The 20,792-nt window shown below is 40.4% G+C and overlaps 1 protein-coding gene and 1 long non-coding RNA gene across 11 annotated transcripts in view; one reads left to right on the forward strand and one right to left on the reverse strand.

Annotated features, from left to right (window-relative positions):
• Positions 1 to 9,711, reverse strand: part of CEP78 (centrosomal protein 78) — a 30,886-nt gene extending 21,175 nt beyond the window's left edge. For 2 of the 5 annotated variants that reach the window (XM_040620225.1, XM_040620226.1), the window contains exons 1-6: positions 9,243 to 9,711; positions 5,494 to 5,666; positions 5,327 to 5,399; positions 4,163 to 4,266; positions 2,544 to 2,718; positions 262 to 375 (exon numbers count right to left, since the gene is read on the reverse strand). In XM_040620225.1, the coding sequence (XP_040476159.1) occupies positions 262 to 375; positions 2,544 to 2,718; positions 4,163 to 4,266; positions 5,327 to 5,399; positions 5,494 to 5,666; positions 9,243 to 9,495 (892 nt within the window). In that variant the 5' untranslated portion in view covers positions 9,496 to 9,711. The remainder of the gene's footprint in view (positions 1 to 261; positions 376 to 2,543; positions 2,719 to 4,162; positions 4,267 to 5,326; positions 5,400 to 5,493; positions 5,667 to 9,242) is intronic. The other 3 variants (XM_040620224.1, XM_008691036.2, XM_040620223.1) reach the window with 2 other exon arrangements.
• A 117-nt stretch (positions 9,712 to 9,828) lies between these two features.
• LOC121100113 overlaps positions 9,829 to 20,792 on the forward strand; it is a 122,537-nt gene continuing 111,573 nt past the window's right edge. For all 6 annotated transcript variants that reach the window (XR_005831831.1, XR_005831832.1, XR_005831833.1 and 3 more), the window contains exons 1-2: positions 9,829 to 9,889; positions 19,842 to 19,939. This is a non-coding gene — a long non-coding RNA (uncharacterized LOC121100113). The remainder of the gene's footprint in view (positions 9,890 to 19,841; positions 19,940 to 20,792) is intronic.

Consider the following 20,792-nt stretch of genomic DNA (forward strand, 5'->3'; position numbering starts at 1 on the left):
CATCATTTCTCCCTGAACTCCTCCACTAGAATGTAAGCTCCATGAGGGTAAGACTTTAGTCTATCTGGTTCACTGCAACATTCTTAGTGCCTAAAACCTGTGTCTGGAACACAGAAAGGATTACTTGCTAAACTGAGAAATGAATGAAATGCTCTTTCCAGGAATGCAGAGGTTCCACGGGAAGGAAATAATTCTCTTGGTGGAAGCTAGCTCATTATCTGTTTTGCTATTTGTTAATCAATTAAAAAAGGCGTAACATACCAACGAGTGGATTTTTTCTTATATCCAGAATGACCAGAGTTCTGTTGGTTTCGAGGGCCTTTAGTAAAGCCTTTGCTCCTTCATTGGCGAGGCCGCACTGCTGCAGGTCAAGTGCTTTCGATGAAAGACAAAAGGTCATTTGCCAACTCTACACAGATTTAACATACAGACAACTCTCACGTATTCACGCACATAAGATTTCTGTACAAGAAGTCATGGCAGGTTTTTAATCTTGGGTATTGAAAAAAGAAAAACAGGAAAGTATACACAACACATATAATACAAAATCCAATAATAAGTTTTGGATGGGCCACGACTATCCTACTCCTAGTACCAATAAATCACCCAACATATTTTACAATTACAGAGCTGAAGAATAACTCTAATTGTCTATGAGCGAAAAACATCACAAAAGGAGTCTCGGCTCATCATCAGCAAGGATAGTGGCATAAACCTCATAGGCAAAAGCTGGGTGGGGCTCAGAAATTGCACTGCACGCTTTTAATAGGATCTTGAGTTCCAAATCACTTTTAAAACTAGTTAAAAGGAAAAAGCAAAATAACAGATCCATCATAATTGTTAGTTTTAGAAGAAAAAAGACAAAGACGTCTAAGAGGATGTAAATAATAACAAATCCAAAGAATGTGTGAACAGGGAACATATGCTAAGCACTTATCAGGAAAGAATGAGTCAAGAACAGTCTCTTTAAAAGATCAAAGAACAGAACAAATGATCATCAATACCAGTAGTTCTGAGGTTGAACAACGTACTCACTGAAACCAAAGGGATCATCACAAAAGCACAAGTATAAAAAACATTACATAAGAGGGGCGCCTGGGTGGCACAGCGGTTAAGCGTCTGCCTTCGGCTCAGGGCGTGATCCTGGCGTTATGGGATCGAGCCCCACATCAGGCTCCTCCGCTATGAGCCTGCTTCTTCCTCTCCCACTCCCCCTGCTTGTGTTCCCTCTCTCACTGGCTGTCTCTATCTCTGTTGAATAAATAAATAAAATCTTTAAAAAAAAAAAAAAAAACATTACATAAGAGGAAACTATCATATGAGCCCTTCTTTAAAAGCGTTGTGTAAACCATTGCATTAAAGTAATTGGGGTCTTTTAAAACCCTGTAACACACAGAAATAAGTCAGATATATGGAAACAATATGATGCGATCCTTACAAACTCTTACCACAGAACGGACAATGGATATAATTAACCAACTAGCTAAATCAATAAAAATAGCCACTACATGTCACTAGTATGTAAATACAAATTAAAACAATAAAATGAGATTGTTCCAACAGATTAGGTCAAGATCATATAACAAAAACCTTTTAAAAAAATGTGCATGCTGTTTTGACCTACCAACTCTCTAAGAATTTAACCAAAGGAAATAAGAGACATAGGCAAGGATGTGTATCAGAGTACTCTTTTTAACAGTGAAAATCTGCAAATAGCTCATACATCTAGCAAGAATGAATAAGCTAGGTGTACTACGGCATATTCATATAATGGCACAGTCGCTAATAATGATGTGAGAGATGTAAATGTATTGACTTATTCGGATGCTCATACTATATTAAATGAAAAAAGTTATCAAATTTGGAGTAATCCCACTTGCATAAAAAAGGGAAGGTTACTCACTTTTCTAGTGTTACAGTTTTTAAAAGTGACACAAGCCAGGGTTTTGCAGGGAAAGGCCTCACATGCACTGTTCAGGAGGATTATAAATTGGCACAGGATTTCTGGATGGTAATTCGGCAACATGCAATAAAAGTCTTAAAAATATGTCACATTACGAGGTCCTTCTGCTTTTAGTAACTTAATCTATAGAACTAATGCAATGGTCACAGAGATGTGTTCACTATACATCGTTCCTCACAGAGAAAAGTACAAACTGCCTAAATCTAATTGCAAAGAATGATTAAACTATTGGACATCAATATAAAGGAGGGCCACGTGATCCAGCATTAAGTAGAAGAGCATGAAATAGTAACTGTACTAGGAAGTCCACTTTTTTAGTGTCTGAAGGGTACAAACACATTGATAGAAAAACGAAACACTAAAAGTACACCAAAATGGGTATGAAGATTATGGATAATTTTGTTTAGCTACTCTGTATTTTCTATAGAGAATATATACAACTCTTAGAGAAGCTTAAAAGCACAAAAGGTATCGGGGAAAAAAAAGGCTTTAAAAAAAATCCTATGACAATGGTATCAGGCCAAAAGCTAAACTTATATTTAACATTTAAAAGTCCAACACTTTCCATTTTAGCATTTACCTCTAAGCCATAAATCCTCACTGAGAGATTCTGCAAAGGCACCTGCGCCAAGGTCACCAATGAGCGTGTTGCAGTTCAAAGTGATGCGCCGCAAACCAGCCATACCGTCCAGATCAGGCCTCCTGTACCGAAGACTCTCAGCCCAGATTTCTTCATGCCTTCTCATCGTCTGATACTTCAAAGATTTAACAGGATGAAGTGAGGACGTGTGGCTACAGAGGCAGGGTATGCCTACTGAGGACGGCTTATCCTGTCACACATTTACACGCACATACCAAGCGTATCTGCCAGGGGGGTCAACCCGAGAGACCGAGCAGTCGAGCCCAGCTCAGGAGTCTCAGTGACCCAGACTCTCATTTGCCAGTGAGTAGACTCCAGCCACTGGGTGACCTGTGGCTGATTAGTTACATAAACCTTGACAATTACATTCTACAAATTTTACTTCCCTTATCTGCAAAGTCAGAGAATAGGTTCTCAATTCTGTTATTGCTGAGACTCTAAGTTCTACCATTCTGTCCTCCAGTGGTTTCCAAACACCTGATTGGGCATCCTGCAAGTAAACTCTCTGTAGCATGTATCTTATTTACTGATAAATTATGTACACGAAGTCATACATTCAGTTCTGCACATATATACTTCACGTACATTATAAACTACACATTTTTAAAATGCTACAAAATAAATATAGCAGTTCTAATATTTTCTTCCCTCAACCCAATGGATCTCACTTTAAAGTATGCACACCAACTTTAGAGGCCTGCAGTATGCAAAGCCAGTTTGACCTGCCTCAGGAAACTGATGGCTTGATTTTTAACCACAGAGAGAGTCGTAAAGACATAGTTCTCTATATTCATAAGACAAATTTTGGTAACAGGGAAGACTGACTTTAAAAGGAAGAAATCTTATTACATGCTCGAACACCAAAAGACTCAAAGTTCCTAAGCCAGTCTAAATGGAAAATCATTGGTGCCATTTTTCTATGAACAATAACTTATAAAAGCAACAAGTGGAAATCATAGCAAAACACTTCCTTGGTGTTTATTACATGCCAGGCACTATTTTATACAAACAAATTCATTTAATCCTCATCATAAAGCACAGAAGCTAAGTAATGTGTCCATAGTCACAAGCTATGAAATCGGAGAGCTGGAATTTGATACTAGGTTATTTGGCTTCAGAATCCATGCTCTTGACTGTTTTCTATATCTGGGGTCCATGGACTTGCTCTGTACAGGCCCAAAGGTAAACTATTCAGCTTTGTGGGCAGGTTTCTGTTGTACCTACTCAACTCTACTGGTGTAGGACAAAAACAGCCACGGTCACTATGTAAGCAAATGGGCGTGGCTACATTTTAAAAAAAACCTTAATTCCAGGTGATGGGCTGTTTTCAAGAACTAAAAATACATAAAAGTACATTAGATCCCTTATTCCTAGGATTAAATGGACTATCTTTCCTAAATGGTAGAATCCCAAACTGGAAACTGGTCATAGTCTTTCAACAAAACTCAAACGGCAATCACATGTATCAAAAGACAAAAAAGATCTGCCATCTTGTATCAGAACATTAATGTGCTTCAATCACAGAATATGTTTTCACAAAAGTTTAAACATAAAATCACCTTTAAGATCTTGGCCATGTGATCTGCTCCCTGCCATGTCAGATTACACCCCGTGAAGTTTACTGTCTTAAGAGTGATAGAGTTCTTTATACCTTGACAAATAACTAAAAGGAAAAAAAAAAAAACCACACACACAATAAGATGAAGAGCCTACACAGTTTGGTCAATCCTGACTTATCTGCTTTTCCTGAGTCTACTGGAGGTTTCTAGCTGTAGTCTTAAAATCACTATCTACAATCTTCGCAGGCAACTGATGGACTGATGCACTCTAAACAGGTCAGTAATAAAGGGTTATCCCAGTTGACAGCAACAGTTTAATTCTATTGAGATGCTAAAACTGAATACTCTGAACCTGGCAAACTTTATTCCCAACTAGTCAGTAAAGTATTCTACACGTTTTGAGACATAGGAAAGAAAAAGCAACCTAAAAAGCCTAAGACTCTTCCTATTTTCATTTCCAATGATATAACCCAAACTCAGTTATGAGTCAATTTAAATGTCAACTATAAACCCAGGGTTTTATTAGCTGCTGAGCAATATACGAGAGCAATGTGAGACAGAACATGTCAAACTCTCAGTTCCCTCAAGTTAAAATGCAGTCTTCTTTACCACCCCAGACCACTAGTGGACACAGTGAACACACTGATTCTTTAGGACCCCAATCAACAACCACTTTCTCTGTGATGACTTCCATGATACGCTCCCACCAACACCACTGAATTTGCTGGCCTTTTATATGCTCCCATAGCACTTTGCATGTATTTCCTATTTTTGGACATAACACAGTGCATTATATAATTATGACTGCATATAGATGTTTTAACTATTTAAGGATAATGATTTTTTTGTCTTTACAATTTGCTATTTCCCTTCCCGTAATTATTTCTTGATAAGAAAAAGATGAACAAAATAAAAAAAAGGGAAAATACAGTATAGGATATATTTGTGTGCCTTGTGGCTTAAACATAATCTTAGTGAAATTGGTTCGGAGAGTACCCAGCATGACAAACTTTCAGTGCACAGGTGAGATGAGACCAAGGTTTGAACAGGAGAACAGGAGACAACCCAGGTAGAAAAGATACAGACGGCAATTAACATGCATGCAGGGAAAAGAAAGGTGAAATCAGTCTGGTGGAAGGAGACTTAAACAAGACTGAAACTTACTTTCTAAACCTCCATCTCCAATTGGGCAATTTGCAAGAGACAGGTGCACCAGAGACGTTGATTTATTCAATCCCTTTAATGGGGAGAAAAAGTTAAAATTTTTACGGTTTTAGTTTCCCCCCAAAGCAAACATCCAATGTTTGCAGGACACACTGGAGAAGACTTACCTGTGTCAAAACAGTTAAATCTCTCTCTCTCAGCACTAGTCCATTTAGCTCCAGGTTCTTTAGAGCACTCGACACACTTAAACAGCATTTGAGAGCTTTACATAACTGGAAGGTCACATCTTTGTTTCTTATCGCAGGAACACGACTTCTGCACACTTTACTTCTGTCAGAACCTAAAGTAAAATTATTGTAAGATATGTATTATCATCATGAGAAAGCATCTGCTCTGTGCTAAGGCACAGAAATGACCTGTCCTTAAAGCCCTCTTTAAAGAAGGACACGTATAAACTCAAATCGTCAACCACATGAGATACAGAAATATAAACTATGTGCATAGAGGTTCCTATGAAAGCAAAATGTTATATCTAAGCAATGGCTTGAAGATAACCCTGAAGTTGAATCTAGAAAGACAATGACCACATAAATCTGAGTGGGAGGTGCTTAACTGCAGAGAGAGCACCTGTCAAAGACATCCACGCCTGACACCTGCTGGCCACAGAAAATACTGCAGGTGAGGACGACTAAAGGCCAGGGCACAAGAGGGAGGAGACAGAGTCATAACCTCACTACAGAGGTTGGCCAAAGCAAGCCTGGGATAAAAAGCCTATGGCTTTTACCCCAAAGCTGATGAGGACAGGTGCTACCATTCGCAAAGTAAGAGTGCCTCTGAAGGTTAGAAAAAGGTACCTAGGGGCGCCTGGGTGGCACAGCGGTTAAGCGTCTGCCTTCGGCTCAGGGCATGATCCCGGCGTTCTGGGATCGAGCCCCACATCAGGCTCCTCCACTGTGAGCCTGCTTCTTCCTCTCCCACTCCCCCTGCTTGTGTTCCCTCTCTCGCTGGCTGTCTCTATCTCTGTTGAATAAATAAATAAAATCTTTAAAAAAAAAAAAAAAGAAAGAAAAAGGTACCTAAATCAGATGGATTAGAAAAAGCACCTCTTCCTCAGGGCCAATTAGACCCTTGGGGCCTGGCAGAGCACAGCTCAGATTTCAAGCTTCTGTGCAGAACACAAACTATGCAGCCAATACACAATAATCCTGTGCTGGTGAGCCATTACAAGCATTACTTTAAGCGTGTATTTTCATTTTAGAAGATCACTGAAGGGGTGCCTGGCCGGTTCAGTCCGTTAAAGCGTTGATTCTTGGTTCCAGTTCAGGTCATGATCTCAGGATTCTGGGATCGAGTCTTGAGTTGGGCTCCATGCCCAGCGTGGAGTCTGCCTGTCCCTCTCCCTCTGCTCCTCCCCTTGTGCTCTCTCTCACAAATAAATAAATACATACATACATACATAAAATCTTAAAAAAAAAAAAAAAAGATCACTGAAGCCCAGTAAGCAGAAGAACTGAGAGTAACTGATCCCAGAGGCAGCCAACACCAGCTAGAAGCTAGTGAGGGGGAGAGCCTGGGTGGTGCACGTGGTTAAGCAACTGACTCCTCATTTCGGCTGAGGTCCTGATCTCAAGGTCGTGAGATTGAGCCCTGTGTGGAGCTGAGCTCAGTGCAGAGTCTCCCTCTGCCCCTCCCCCTGCTCATGCTCTCTCTCTAAAATAAATAAAATCAAAAAAAAAAAAAAAAAAAGAAAAGAAAGAAAGAAAGAAAGGAAGGAAGGAAAGAAGGAGCTGGTGAGGATAAAGAAGCAAACCTAGGAGCCTGAAATCTATAGCCTGGACCCACTGAATGCAAGAGAAAACAAAGGTTCAGTGAAGGAATTCTGAAGAGAGTGGTCTCTATGATACATTTTTCTTACATTCAGTGTGAAATACTAGACAATATTAAGTACAATGGCCTTGACTTTGAGGTCTCTTCCCACTGTAACTGCTTCTGATTTCTAAGTTATTACTTTGGATAAATCAAGTCCCTTCAGAGGTATGGAATAGTTCCTACACCTGCATGAGATGTAGAGAATAATGTGACTTGTCTTCACCAGAAATATCCTTGCAGAAGAGATAACAGATGACGTGAAACCCAGAACCTAGAAAAGGGCCAGGCACATGACAAGTGTTCAGGTTTTTAAAAAATAAATCAGTAGTCATGTCCTCTCCTGGATCTTCACATCCTCCCTGTGTGCTGGCTACTCTGTCTCAGCTTATAAACATACTCAAGTGGGTCCGTTTTAAAGAACATCTTTCAGGCATAGGATTTTCTAGATCTTCTTTGTGGGTTACCTCAGTTTCTCCCATTCCTTCAAAAAGGGCCCAGAGATGACTAGCAGACATGTTCGGATGCCCCACAGGGCCCTCTTAAGGCATTAAGGATGAAGTGAGATTCTCTCCCCAACTCCAATCCCCTCCTACTGCGCTCTGTGTCTCACAGAAAGGTGTGCTATAAATTGTCACCCAAGCTTGCTGTGCCCCCCTCTTCTAACTGGTCACCAGGCCCCATCCATTCTGTTTCTTTGATCTCTGAAATCCAGCCCTCCCTTTCTATACCTTAATTTGGGCTCTCAGATTACAATTCACCCTCCTCCCATCAACTGTCTTCCATATGGAGCTCAGAGCAAGCTTCTATAAGTCCATTTCATCATCCTTGAGTGTCTCCCACAACCTTAGGGATAAACATCCAACCATTTGATAGGATAAACAAGGCCCCTCCCTGTGTGGCCCCCACCAGGTTTCCAGTCTCAGCTCTCACTTCTTTAACCCCTAAATTTCTAGTCCTGTACTTTAGTTTTGACATATTTTTATATTTCTCATACTTTTGCACAAGCAGCTCCCTCCTGCCATTTGAGTAGCTTTCACACATCCTTTCCTGAACCCTCCCTTCAATGTTCTCTGCTTTGCAGCACAAGAGGTCACTTCTTCCAGAACACTGACTACTGGGCTTGTGTTTACTTGCTGCCTCCCCCAGTAGAAGAGGAGATCCTCTAGGCCAGGAGCCTTGTGTCTCCAGCAGTGCTTGGTGCTGGCTGAGCTCGTTTGAGTGCCTGGAAACTTTATACAAACAACCTGCGTAATTTTTTTGGGGGGGGGGGAGGGGTAAAAATTATTTATTTTTAAAATTCCAGTGTACTTAACATACAGTGTTATATTAGTTTCAGGGGTACGATACAGTGATTCAATAATTCTGTACATTACTCAATGCTCACCACCATAACTCTACTCCTAAACAACCTGCTTAATTCTAAGAACCCATGGAAAGTGTAGTTTAATGCCACTTTACAAGTGTGGGGATTGTAGCTCAAAAGTAACTTGATCAGGCCACACAGAGTGTAAGTCCTGGAATTCAAACCCTAGGCTCCCTTCACATCTGTGCTCTTATCCACTGTAGGATGTCACTAAAAACAAAACAAAAACAGTTTGTTTTTCCTAACAGAGTTATGTCTTATCAAACTGAGCTATGTCATATCAAACGAAACGAAGCAGACGGCTGGGATGTATCACTTTTCTTAATTGCTTTGTTCTCTGTCAGGCTAAATCATTCAGAAAACCAGGTAACATCAGTCGAATTCTTAATGATGTCCCAAACGGCGCTAAGAGCTCTACAAGCAATAACTCGGTGCATCTTTGCAATCACCACGTACAGCGCGTCCTGTTAGCCCATATCACGGATGGGAACGCTGAGATCTACGGGCCTTAAGCGACTCGCCCCAGGCCACTGAGCAGCTAAGAGTCCTAGGCCACACGCCCGGTGTGCTGCCCCCAGACCGCGGCACTGGTCACCCGGGCCGGCGCCCAGCCGCCACCGGGCACCGTCTGAAATCCCGCTTCGCCGCCCCGACACAGGGCCCCTGGAAGCGGGAACTACAAACCTGTTTCGCCAAGCCACGGCTGGAAGAAGCTCTTGATAGAGACTAGGGGTAGATCTTTATTAATCTTGAGGGTGCTCAGGAGCGGCGCCCAGTCCACGATGCGCAGGCGGTCGGCATTGAAGTCCAGCACGCCCTCCCGCAGGCAAGCGCGCACCGACGGCAGCGGCACCGAGTCCTGCAGTGCGCACAGGTACTCATAGTGCGAGAAGAAGTCAGCCGCGGTGTCGCGGCGCAGCTTCACCGAGTCGATCATGGCCAGGGGGCGGCCTCGGGGGACGCCGGCCGCGGAGACAATGCCCTTCGGCGTCCGGGAGTGCTGGGTCGCCCACAGCCGGGCGGCTGCGATCCCGCGGCTGCTGAGGACCGGCGGCTCTGCCCGAAGACTCAGGGCCCCGGGCCCCAGCTAGGCCAGCCCCTCGAGGCCGCGCTCCCGCGCCGACCCCCGCCCTACGGCGCTGGCAGTTGGCGCCCGCCTCACCGCCCTCGGCGGCGCGGGCCTGCGGTTGAAGCCGGCGGGCGGAGCCTGCGGAGGCGGTGCGCTGAGACGTCAGCGCGCTCACGGTGCGTCAGCACGCAGCCCCCGCCCCTCGTGGGGATGGGGCCTGAGGACGAGAGGCGGGACCTTTGAGGCGAGGGACGTGCGGAAGGTAGGCAGTTTTCGGAATTTGGGGTTTGCAGAACGGTTTTACTGGTGGAATAAGAGTAAGCAGCACATTTAGAAAGTGCTCTAAACTTCTGACAAGTGTCTATGCTTGCACCGCCCGGGAGAGAGGACACTTAATGAGGGATGTGCGAACGACTGAGTGGATGTCCACTGCCGTCCATTACATCTTCAATGTCTGTGTTAATTTCTACAGAGAACTCTTCATTTCTGTAGTTTCTACTCACAGATTGTTGGCATGTGGTAAAGAGTTCCATGAATTCAGGGCAGTACTGTGATTACTAGAGTCGCTTTGTTTTGTATTGACAATGACAGTGATGGTTAACTCTCTCATAACTAGTACTTTCTCTCTCCTAGGCTTTTTTTTTTTTTTTTTTCTTAGTAAAGGGATAGAAGTTTATTAAGTGAAGATACCAAAAAAAGCTCTCTAGAGAGAGAGGGGTCCCCACAGGGTCGCCAGTGAGGGCCTTTAGGGTTGGTCTTTTACAGAAAGCTAACCAGGGAACTTAAATCCTTTTAACATTTCTATTGATATCACCATTGAGCAAGGACTAGTCATAACACCTTCAATGGCTTACTTCCTTTTTAGGGTCTGGTTGGTTATTCCTTGTTGGTCACAAGTGATTATCATAAAAAGATACCCACACAAGACACCCACCCGAACGCCTAGGGCACAGTGGCCTGACCCACCCTGTATGCCCTAGGCGTTATTTTTTTTAAGGATTTTTATTAATTTATTTGAGAGAGAGAGCGTGCGCATTCATGGTCTCTCACACAAGTGGGGACCGGGAGGCAGAGGGAGAGTGAGAAGCGGACTCCCCACTGAACAGGGAGCCCCAGGCAGGGCTCGATTCCAGGACCCTGAGATCATGACATGAGCTGAAGTCAAATGCTTAACCCACTGAGTCACCCAGGCTCCTTTCCTAGGCATTATTTTAAGCACTGTTTAAGTATGAAATAATTTAATTTTCCTAACAACTCTATAAGGAATGTACAGTTGTATATGCACTAAGTGGCTAGAACTCAGATAATTGGCCTCCGAACCTGTAGGTGTATCCAGTTTCTAGAATGGTGATAATCCTTTGGTCAGGCCTCAGGTGTTATGTTTACAGCGTTCCTCTTCCACTGTAGAACCAAACTAAAATGGAGTCACTTATGTCAGGGACAAAATGAAGATGGTCAATTGTCACACATAAAGGAAACTTAATCTAAATTACGGGAATGTACAGCTCTGCTTAGAAATCAGTGAAGGACACCAGCCAGTCCCCAAATGCCAACTCTGATCACACCTTCTCTGGACTTCCTTGTTCCCTTGACTCAGCTACCCTGATCCAAATAAGATAGAAGATGACTAGGCAACCAATCAGCTGAAAAAAAAAAAAAAAACAAATAACTTCTGCATTACCCCATAAAAATCCCTTAGCCTGTGAGCAACTCAGAATTGATTGCTCCCAGAGTTTTGAGTTCCCTAGGTTGAAGGTCAAAAGCCTTGAAATAAGCTCATCTTTCTGTTTTGTCTTATTCAGTATGTGGAGTTTGGTTTTTGACACCATCCATTGGTTAAGTGGGATCGTTTTACCTCTTATTTACTGTACTTCACTCCTGATCCATCCTGACATTTTTCCCAGACTTCCAACCCAACTTACCTTTCCATGGAGCCTCAGTGCAGATGCCTTCTGCTCATCTCTAACACTCATCTTCTCTGGACCTGGTTTCAGAGCAACGAGTTTGTTGGATCCAGTCACAGACCTGTGTCAACCTGGTCAATGACATAGGCTATCTTATTTTAACTGCGAAGTCATTCCCATTTCTTTTTTCCACTCCTTTACTTACAGCAATTCACAATAGCTCTTCCAGACCTCCTCTATTCTTTTCATGTCACCACTAGACGCTGTGTCCCTGCTGTCTGACCGAAAGAGGATACCTCTTACTTCACCAGGAAAATAAGTTTTCAGACACAGACTTCATCTTCCTTCCATGAACTCTGGCTGCCTTCCAATCCATGCTTCGTAATGCGAAGCACTACCACTTCCTCTTCGAACCCTTCCATGACTTCACATTTCTCTTAAGATGAAGGCAATCCTCCTCACAGTGGTTTAAAATATTGCTACTCAGTGTGGAGCCACAGACTGGGTGCAGTTGAGAACTGTTATTGTTCTATAAGATAAGGAGCTCGCTTCAGAATGTAAATGCACTAAACATCCTGTCCAGGTCAGCAGGCAAGATTTTCTTGATGGAAGCAGTGTGTTGTTACATTCTGGAACAAGCTCCTTATCTCATCATACACTGGTACTTTGAGTGTCTGGTCTACAGGGCACACTGCATTCCCTGGACGTGATGGGGGCATGATCTCTGCAGCCTCATGTTGGACCCCTCTCCCTTTCATTTTTCAGGAGTCCAGCCCATGGTAGACTCCTTTCAGATCTACATACTTCAGTGGTTCATTGTCCATGCTTTCCCCTCTACATGAAGTATCCGCTTCAGTCTGCACCTGGTTAATTTCTCTTCATTCTCTCAGGTCATGTGTCACATTGCCAAGGAAGCATTCCCTCACCTACTCTACTCATCAAATCCCCCTAGCCTAAGCTCTCATAACACCATGAACGTCTCATTCATAGCCTTCATCACATTTCATAGCCATTTTAAGATAGAGATCACCATAAGGTCCCTGAGGAAGAGAGCATGTGTGTTTTGCATCTCCACTGACTAGCAGTTACTGCATGCTATGTGTAACTGTAGCACTAGTTATAACACTTCTTAAATGAACAAATGAATGTACCTAATCAATGATCAAGCCCTGGCAGTTTTTCCTTTATAGCGTCTCTCACATTCCTTTCTTCCATTTGTGTTGCCATTACTCTACCATTTATTATTTTACATGTGGATTATGATGAATGCTTCAGAGAACAGTTTGTCTTCCTTCATTCAGGCTCTCCTTACATCATTTATTATGCCTCCCAAGGTTCATGGATCATGCTGTTGCTCTGTTCCCAAACCTTTCATGACACTTATTGCCAACACAATAAAGCCCAAACATTTAAGAATGACATTTAAAACTTTCCACAATTTGGCTTTAATTTCACTTTCCAGACTTGTTTTTAATCTATGGGCCTAATTATCTCTACATCTTTGCTCCCTTCCAGCTCTATGTAATATGTCAAAAACTCTCCTAGTCACTGCCCTTAAGTGTCTTTCTCTGGGAAATCTTCATTGAGAATCCAAGCAAGATATGGATCCTTTCTCTCCTCTGAACTTGTGGAACAGTTTAATTGGACACATCTGGAACTGCCTTAAGGCATCTACATCTTATCTTCCCTGCTGGTATCTAAGCTCTCGGAGAGCGGGGATACATCTTTGTGTTCTATGTAGTTCTCAGCACTGCTGTTACACACGTAGTCAGCCTGGTCAGTGACTATTCGGTGAATGAATGAATGAATGAATGAACGAACGAAATGAGTTCTCTGGCTCTTTTTCTACTTTTTAAGGTTCTGTATTTCCTTACACTTGGAAGATAGGCTGCTTCATAGCAACATAATAACCAAGCTCACAGAGTGTTGCAAATAGCTGCAAAGAGCATCCCTCTGCCACTTTAGAACAGCTTGTTCTCCCTCTCAAATGAAGAGCAGGATTCCATACTTAAGTGCCTTCGTTCACTTGGTCTTTAGAGACACTGGGGGCATTAGTGCTCTACATTCAGCGAAATGCCCATTTTGATTGTAATTTTCCCCTGTGAATAACAGCTATCCAAAGATGTTTCTGTACAATTTTTCATCCTTTTGTATTCATAAAATGCATTTTAACAAGCATAGAATAAATAGAAGGAACTCTGTTTATATTTGATAAAAGTTTAGGGAGAGGTCTTTATGGCACATTACCAAACGTGTTTGGGGAAATTTTAGCCATGTGAAATGTGTTGGAAAGGCACCAAGAGTTCAAGGATTCTCAGAATTTCTGAGGACACAGTTGCCTCACGTGTAGGCACAGTGGCAGCCATCTGTGTAACAGTAATTTGGAAGGTACCACGTTAGTACACTCATGCTGTAATAATGTGGAACAAATCATCCTAAAACTTGGTGACACCAGCAAAAATTTGGGGTTTTTTGATCTAGCTATAGTGACTGTGGTAGACCTCCAAGTGGCTGGTTTTGCTCCATGGTTGAATCCATTTGAGGTCTGCCCACACGTTGGACTCCAGGGCCCAACTGTGGGGTAGCTGCCTCCAGGGCACACTCTTCTCACTGCAACCACTGAAACACAAGCGGTGAGCCCCCTTAAGCCCATTTAAGACCTCTGCCAACATCATAGCTGCTTACACTCCGTTGACCAAAACGTGTCCCAGATCAAAGTTGTATTTAGAATATGTGCGTATATTTAAAGTTGGCTGATCTCACAGAATATTGCAGCTTGGACAATGTTACCTTGGCACTTTTATTGACATTGGTGTACTTGATAAACGTCACAGAAACTTTTCACCTTTGAGAACTTTATGAATTTGTGGAACAATTTCTATGGGAACAGAGGAAGGTACACTTTAGAACCCAATGATTGTTACTGCATTGCTTGGAGAAGAATTGGTAAGGAAAAGGTCAATGCAAATGACAGATTTGAGATTCACATCTTCCTTACTAACGTCGACAGTCTATGAAACATTCCTGGGGAACTGGGATGGTAGCTTTATATGATTTCTATTACATTGCAGTTTGCCAAAGCCACTTAAGTAAAACATACATAACATAGTACATCTCGTTTTAGTTTTCCCCACCACCCCACCATGTATCTTCAGTCTGGTACCCAAGAGATAAACAGAAACTGAAGGAATTCATTGCTAGCACACCTGCTTCACAAGAAATACTAACGGAAGTCCCTCAGATGGTATCAGACTCAAATCCATAAAGACAAAACAAGACAAAGAATTCTGATTAATGGTGTAGGTAATTCTAAAAAAAAAAAAAAAAAAGAAACCAAAATAAATTCACATTTCTCCTTTCTTGACTGATTTAAAAAGTCCACAAATGTTACGTTTAGATTACTGTGCACATAACAGACATGTAGTATATCTGACAATACGGACAAAGGAGGTGGTGAGAACAAAGCTGTGTTAGGGTAAGAATGACACTAGAGCATAACCTGAATCCATAGGAAGAAATGAAGGGAACCAGAAATGGTAAATAAACAGATTAACCTAACAAGCTCTTTTAGTATTTATTTGTTCTTACTGCTTCTCTCAGCTCCCTTAAATGAAGTTAGATTATCTAAAATCATACTTGTAACAATGTATTGTTGAGTATGTGGCATATATAAATGTAATAAAAGCAAAAAGAGATGAGGGAAGAGAGGTATATAAAAGTAGGGTTTGTATATCTGACTGGAATGGAGTTAGTTTAAATTGAAGTAGATTCTGATAAGATGTAGATTGTAAGCTTTAGAACAGCCATTAACTTAAAAAAATTGATAATAATAAATGGAATTAAATGTTACAGTAGAAACTATCCATTTAATATATAAGGAGACAATAAAAGAAGACTAGAGGAACAGCAACAACAACAAAACCCCCAAACATGGGACATGTAGAAAACAAAAGATAAAATGACATAGTTCCTACCGTATCAATCATAAAATTAGATGTGAATGAATGAAACAATCCAATCAAAAGGCAGGATTATCAAACTGGATAAAAAACAAAAAACATGTTGTCTACAGGAGATATTCTTAGATTTAAAGATACAACTATATTCAAAATAAAAGATAAAAAATGTTCATCATGCAAATAGCACCCATAAGAATGCTGTAGTGGCTGTACAGATACTGGACAAAATAGACCTTAAAACAACAACAACAAAAGGGAGTTGCTGGATTAAGAGGGAGATTTCATGGTGAGAAAAGGGTCAATCCATCAGGAAGACATAAAAATTATTAACATGTGCAACTTAGAACACCAAAACGTGAGAAGAGGTAACAAAGCACATAAAGAACTGAAAGGAGAAATAGAGAATTCAACAATATTAGTTGAAGACTTCAATACCCCGGTGTCAATAATGGATAGATCAAGTAGGCAGAAGATGAACAAGTAGATAGTAGACTTGAACCACACTATAAATTAACTAGACCTAACAAAGGTCTGTAAAATGCTCAACCCACCAAGACTTAAGTTCACCTTCTTATCAAGTACATACGAAATACTCTTCCTTGGTAGATCACGTTCTAGGCTGTAAGACAAGAGATTGAAACCCACATACACTGCAGGTGGGAATGTAAAATAGTGCTGTCATTTTACAAAATGGTCTGACAGTTTCTCAAAATGTTGAACATAAGAGTTACTCTGATCCCACACTTCTACTACCAGATATATACTCAGCAGAAAATAAAACCTTAGGTCCACACAAAAACTTTTACGTGAATGTTCATAGAAGCATATTAATAATATCAAAAGGTAGAAATAGCTCAAATGTCAATCTATTGATCAATGAATAAACAAAATGTGGAATATTCATACAATGAAATTTTTTCAGCTATAAAAAGGAATGAATTATTGATACATGTTACAGTATGGATGAACCATGAAAGCATTATGCAAAGTGAAAGAAACCACTCACAAAGACCACATATTGTATAACTCCATTTATTATGAAATGCCCAGAATAGGCAAATCTGCCCAGATGAGTGGTTGCCTACGGTTGAGAGGATTGAGAGTTTTTTGTGGAGGGACAAAAATCTTCTAAAATTGGATTTTGGTGATGGTTGCACAACTCTGTGGATTGCATTGAATTGCTTACATTAAATGTGTGAAATGATGGTAAATTATATAATGTAAATTACATCTCAAAGCTGTTAAAATTATGTTAAATTTTATGCTTAGAAATTTGAAAATTCATCCAAAATTACAATTTCTTAAAAAATGCAACCTAACAATCACCGAAGAAAGAAAAGAATATCTAATAACCCTAATTAAGTACCTTTACAGAAAACAGTTTCCGGGGCTAAGTGGCTTTCTTGGTAAATTCTTCCAAATATTTAGGGAAGAAATAGCAATCTTACTTAAAAATCTTCCATGAAACAGAAATAAAAGAACACACTACTCAAATCCTTTTTTTTTTTTTTCCAAAATGAGGCCAGCATAAGCTTCAGACCAAAGCTGAAAAGAGTATTACAAGAATGGAATCACAGGCCAATTTCTCTTCTGAACATGCATGCAAAAACTGTAAACAAAAGCACAAACTGTATCCATGGTATGTAAAACTATAATACATCCCAACTGAATTGGTTTTATTCTGGTAATGCAAGGTCAGCTACTGTTCAAACATAAAACAGATCTCAGGAATAAATTCGAATGGGAAGAATTCATTTTAAAAAGTCAATGAAAAAAAAGTCAATCAGGAGGGGCGCCTGTGTGGCTCAGTCGTTAAGCGTCTGCCTTCGGCTCAGGGAGTGATCCTGGCATTCTGGGATCAAGCCCCACGTCAGGCTCTTCTGCTGGGAGCCTGCTTCTTCCTCTCCCACTCCCCCTGCTTGTATTCCCTCTCATTGGCTGTCTCTCTCTCTGTCGAATAAATAAAATCTTTAAGTAAATAAAATAAAACAATCTTAAAAAAAAATCAATCAGGAGACACAAGAGTGAATAAACACGACAGATAATGCCTTATGAAAAATAGATGAAAAATATTCCATAAATTATGGAATATTCTAAAATTTTAAAACATAAAAAGCAGTTGAAAAAGATTCAAGAGAAAGTGACAAATATTGAATATAGGCCAAAAAAAATTCAAATATACAAATGATAGGAGCACCTAAAGAATAAAGTCAAAGTGAGGAAACACAGCAAATACTAACAGTATAATTTTCAAACTTTTCTAAAAATAATAGTAATCGTAAAAATAATACTAATAGAAACTGTGTATTGAACAAGTATATTGCATACCTGAGAATAGTAAGTCAGAATGATCAGCAAGATGTATTCTAGAGAAATTTTAGACCTAAAATGGGAGGTTGGAATTTTAATCCTAACAAAACTAACTTTTAACTGTAAAGGGCAGAGACCAACTGTTAACCAAGACGCAAGAGCTCAGGTTATCTTAATTCCATGAACACTTCTGAAGGAAACTATTAAAGAAAGAGTATCACACAGCCCAAATGACCGGAGATAATCTATGTAAGTACTGCTAGTGAGCATTAAGTCTAGTACTACTGTAGAATGAGAAGTAAATGAGGGTTACATAGGAAAGACTATAAAGACTATTGTATGCAAAGACTGTATGCTCTGGCAATGTAGGTATCAGTCCTATAAATGACAGAGAAAGACTGAACAAACACCAAATGAAGTTAAAACTTTTCAAGCCTTGTTTATTAAACATAATATTGAAATTGCAATTCTGAGTCTGTTCTGTGAGTAACATGGAATGGAACAAATGAGAAATTATGGAGTGTTCTATTTTTTTTAAAGATTTTATTTATTTATTTGAGAGAGAGAGCATGCGTGTGCAGGAGGAGAAGTAGAGGGAGAGAGACAAGCAGACTCTGCACTGAACACAAGCCCAGTACAGGGCTCAATCTCACAACCCTGAGATCATGACCTGAGCTAAAATCAAGAGTCTGACGCTTAACCAGCTGAGCCACCCAGGCGCCCCTGCAGTATTCTAGTTATACCATCCGCTGTGAGCTAGGGAACTAGGGTTCTCAGGATGGAGGAAATAGAATATAGAGGTGATATAGAGGAGGTTTACTGAAAACTGCCGTGCTGAATTAGAATGACCTGTCTAATTAATAAGGCATTTTAGCTATATATATATATATATTTTTTTTAGCTATATATATATATATATATTTTTTAAAGATCTCATTTGAGTGAGAGAGCATGTGCTTGCATGCAAGTGGGGGAGGGGCAGAGGGAGAAGGACAAGCAGACTCCCCACTGAGCAGGGAGCCTGACCCGGTGCTCAATTCCAGGACCCTGAGATCATGACCTGAGCTAAAGGTGGATGCTTAACAGGCTGAGCCATCCAGGCAGGGTATTTTAACTGTATTTATATAGATATAGGTATTTAGGTCTATGTCTATATCTATAAATTTATATATAATTATATACTATTGATGTAGATCTACTATCTATGTATATAATTATGTATCAAAAATATGTGTCAAACACCGACACACACACCCACCCCATCTCTGTCTGTTAAATAGGCCTAGAACTGATGACTAACCCAATACAAAAGACATCCATTGGGCTCAGATTATGGTCTTGAAATGATTGATTTAAGGTCTGTGGTGCATTTGTGTGAAATGTACTTGGAAAATTTTGTGATACCAAATAACAAGGAAGTTATCAAAGAGCACCGGGCCATTTCAAAAGGACTCGGGGGTCAAATGTGAGGAGGCTTTCCGTGGACAATAGAACAGTTTGAACTTCAGTAGGATAATAATTACAATGAATCGAAATCCATAACTATGTTTAAATCCATGGGTTTCTATGGATACAAAAAAAAGTCAACTTATGAGGATAATTGGGGAAAAATTTATTATGGTGAAAACTGATTTTTTAAATGGTAGGGATAGAATCGGTTGGGGTGAGAGAATAACCAACTTTTTATCCTACCTTTCTGTTGTGAACTGTATCACAGTGCAACCAAATTGTAGATGAGGGGATAGATCTCTTCATAAAAGTATTCCTGCCAATAAGTGGAAAAGAAGTGATCAAGTTAGAATATGACAATTTTGCAATCTCTGATGAATTTATGCTGGTACCTGGCAGAATTTGGAAATGCAAGATTAACTCAGAAGAACTGTGGGTTCTGGTGATTGAACAAAAATTTGTGTATTCACTGAGTATCAATGGCTGCCGACATCACATAGAGAGCAATAACCAGACATTATCTGCTCCCTGATGAATAATACACCACAGTCTATAGTCTTCCCAAAGGATTGATCAGTTTCTTATTTTTCAGGAAATATGGAGGACGAGGAGCATGTACTCCGCAAAAATCCACACGGTGGGGAACTCTACAGGTCAAGTGGCCTGTATTCTTCAACAGATTCATTGAAGGTCAGTAAAAGGATGGACTTATAGGGTAAATGAGAAAAAGTCATTATTTAAAACAACAAAATTAAACCATGCTGTCTAGGGATATGAACTTACATGATTAATTTATAAGCAATTTAAGGATGAATCAATTATAAAAGTGAGGAAAATGATAATTTTTTGGAAGAAAGAAATTATAATTGGATCAGGACACCAGGAGGGACTTCAGGCAAAGTTCTATTTCTTTAATTGGTTGGTGATTACAAGAGTATTTGTCTTAAAATATCATTAAGCTATATATTTGCCTTTTGTAGTTTCCTGACTCTATAATGTATTTTATAACAAAAATGTTTTAAAAAATCAAACACCGAGTAATAAATATAACAAAAAGTTTATGAAAACTCTATACAGAAAACTTAAATACTTTGTTGAGATAAATCAGACTTAAATAAATGGATATCATTGGTCATTGATTGCATGATTCAATATTGTAAATCAATAATCTATAAACTGTACAGACTCAATGCAGTAGGAATCAGTATCTCTTCTGTGTGTGTGTGTGTGTGTGCGCGCGCGCACATGTGTGTCTGTAAATTGACAAGCTGAAATTAAAATTTATATGGAGATTCTTTTTTTTTTTTTAAAGATTTTTTTATTTATTTATTCAACAGAGAGAGAGACAGCCAGCGAGAGAGGGAACACAAGCAGGGGGAGTGGGAGAGGAAGAAGCAGGCTCATAGCAGAGGAGCCTGATGTGGGGCTCGATCCCATAACGCCGGGATCACGCCCTGAGCCGAAGGCAGACGCTCAACCGCTGTGCCACCCAGGTGCCCCTATATGGAGATTCTTAAGGCCAGTCATAGTAAGACTTGAAAAA

Source organism: Ursus maritimus, unplaced genomic scaffold, assembly GCF_017311325.1.
Source record: "Ursus maritimus isolate PB19 unplaced genomic scaffold, ASM1731132v1 scaffold_34, whole genome shotgun sequence".
In the NCBI taxonomy this organism is placed as follows: domain Eukaryota; kingdom Metazoa; phylum Chordata; class Mammalia; order Carnivora; family Ursidae; genus Ursus; species Ursus maritimus.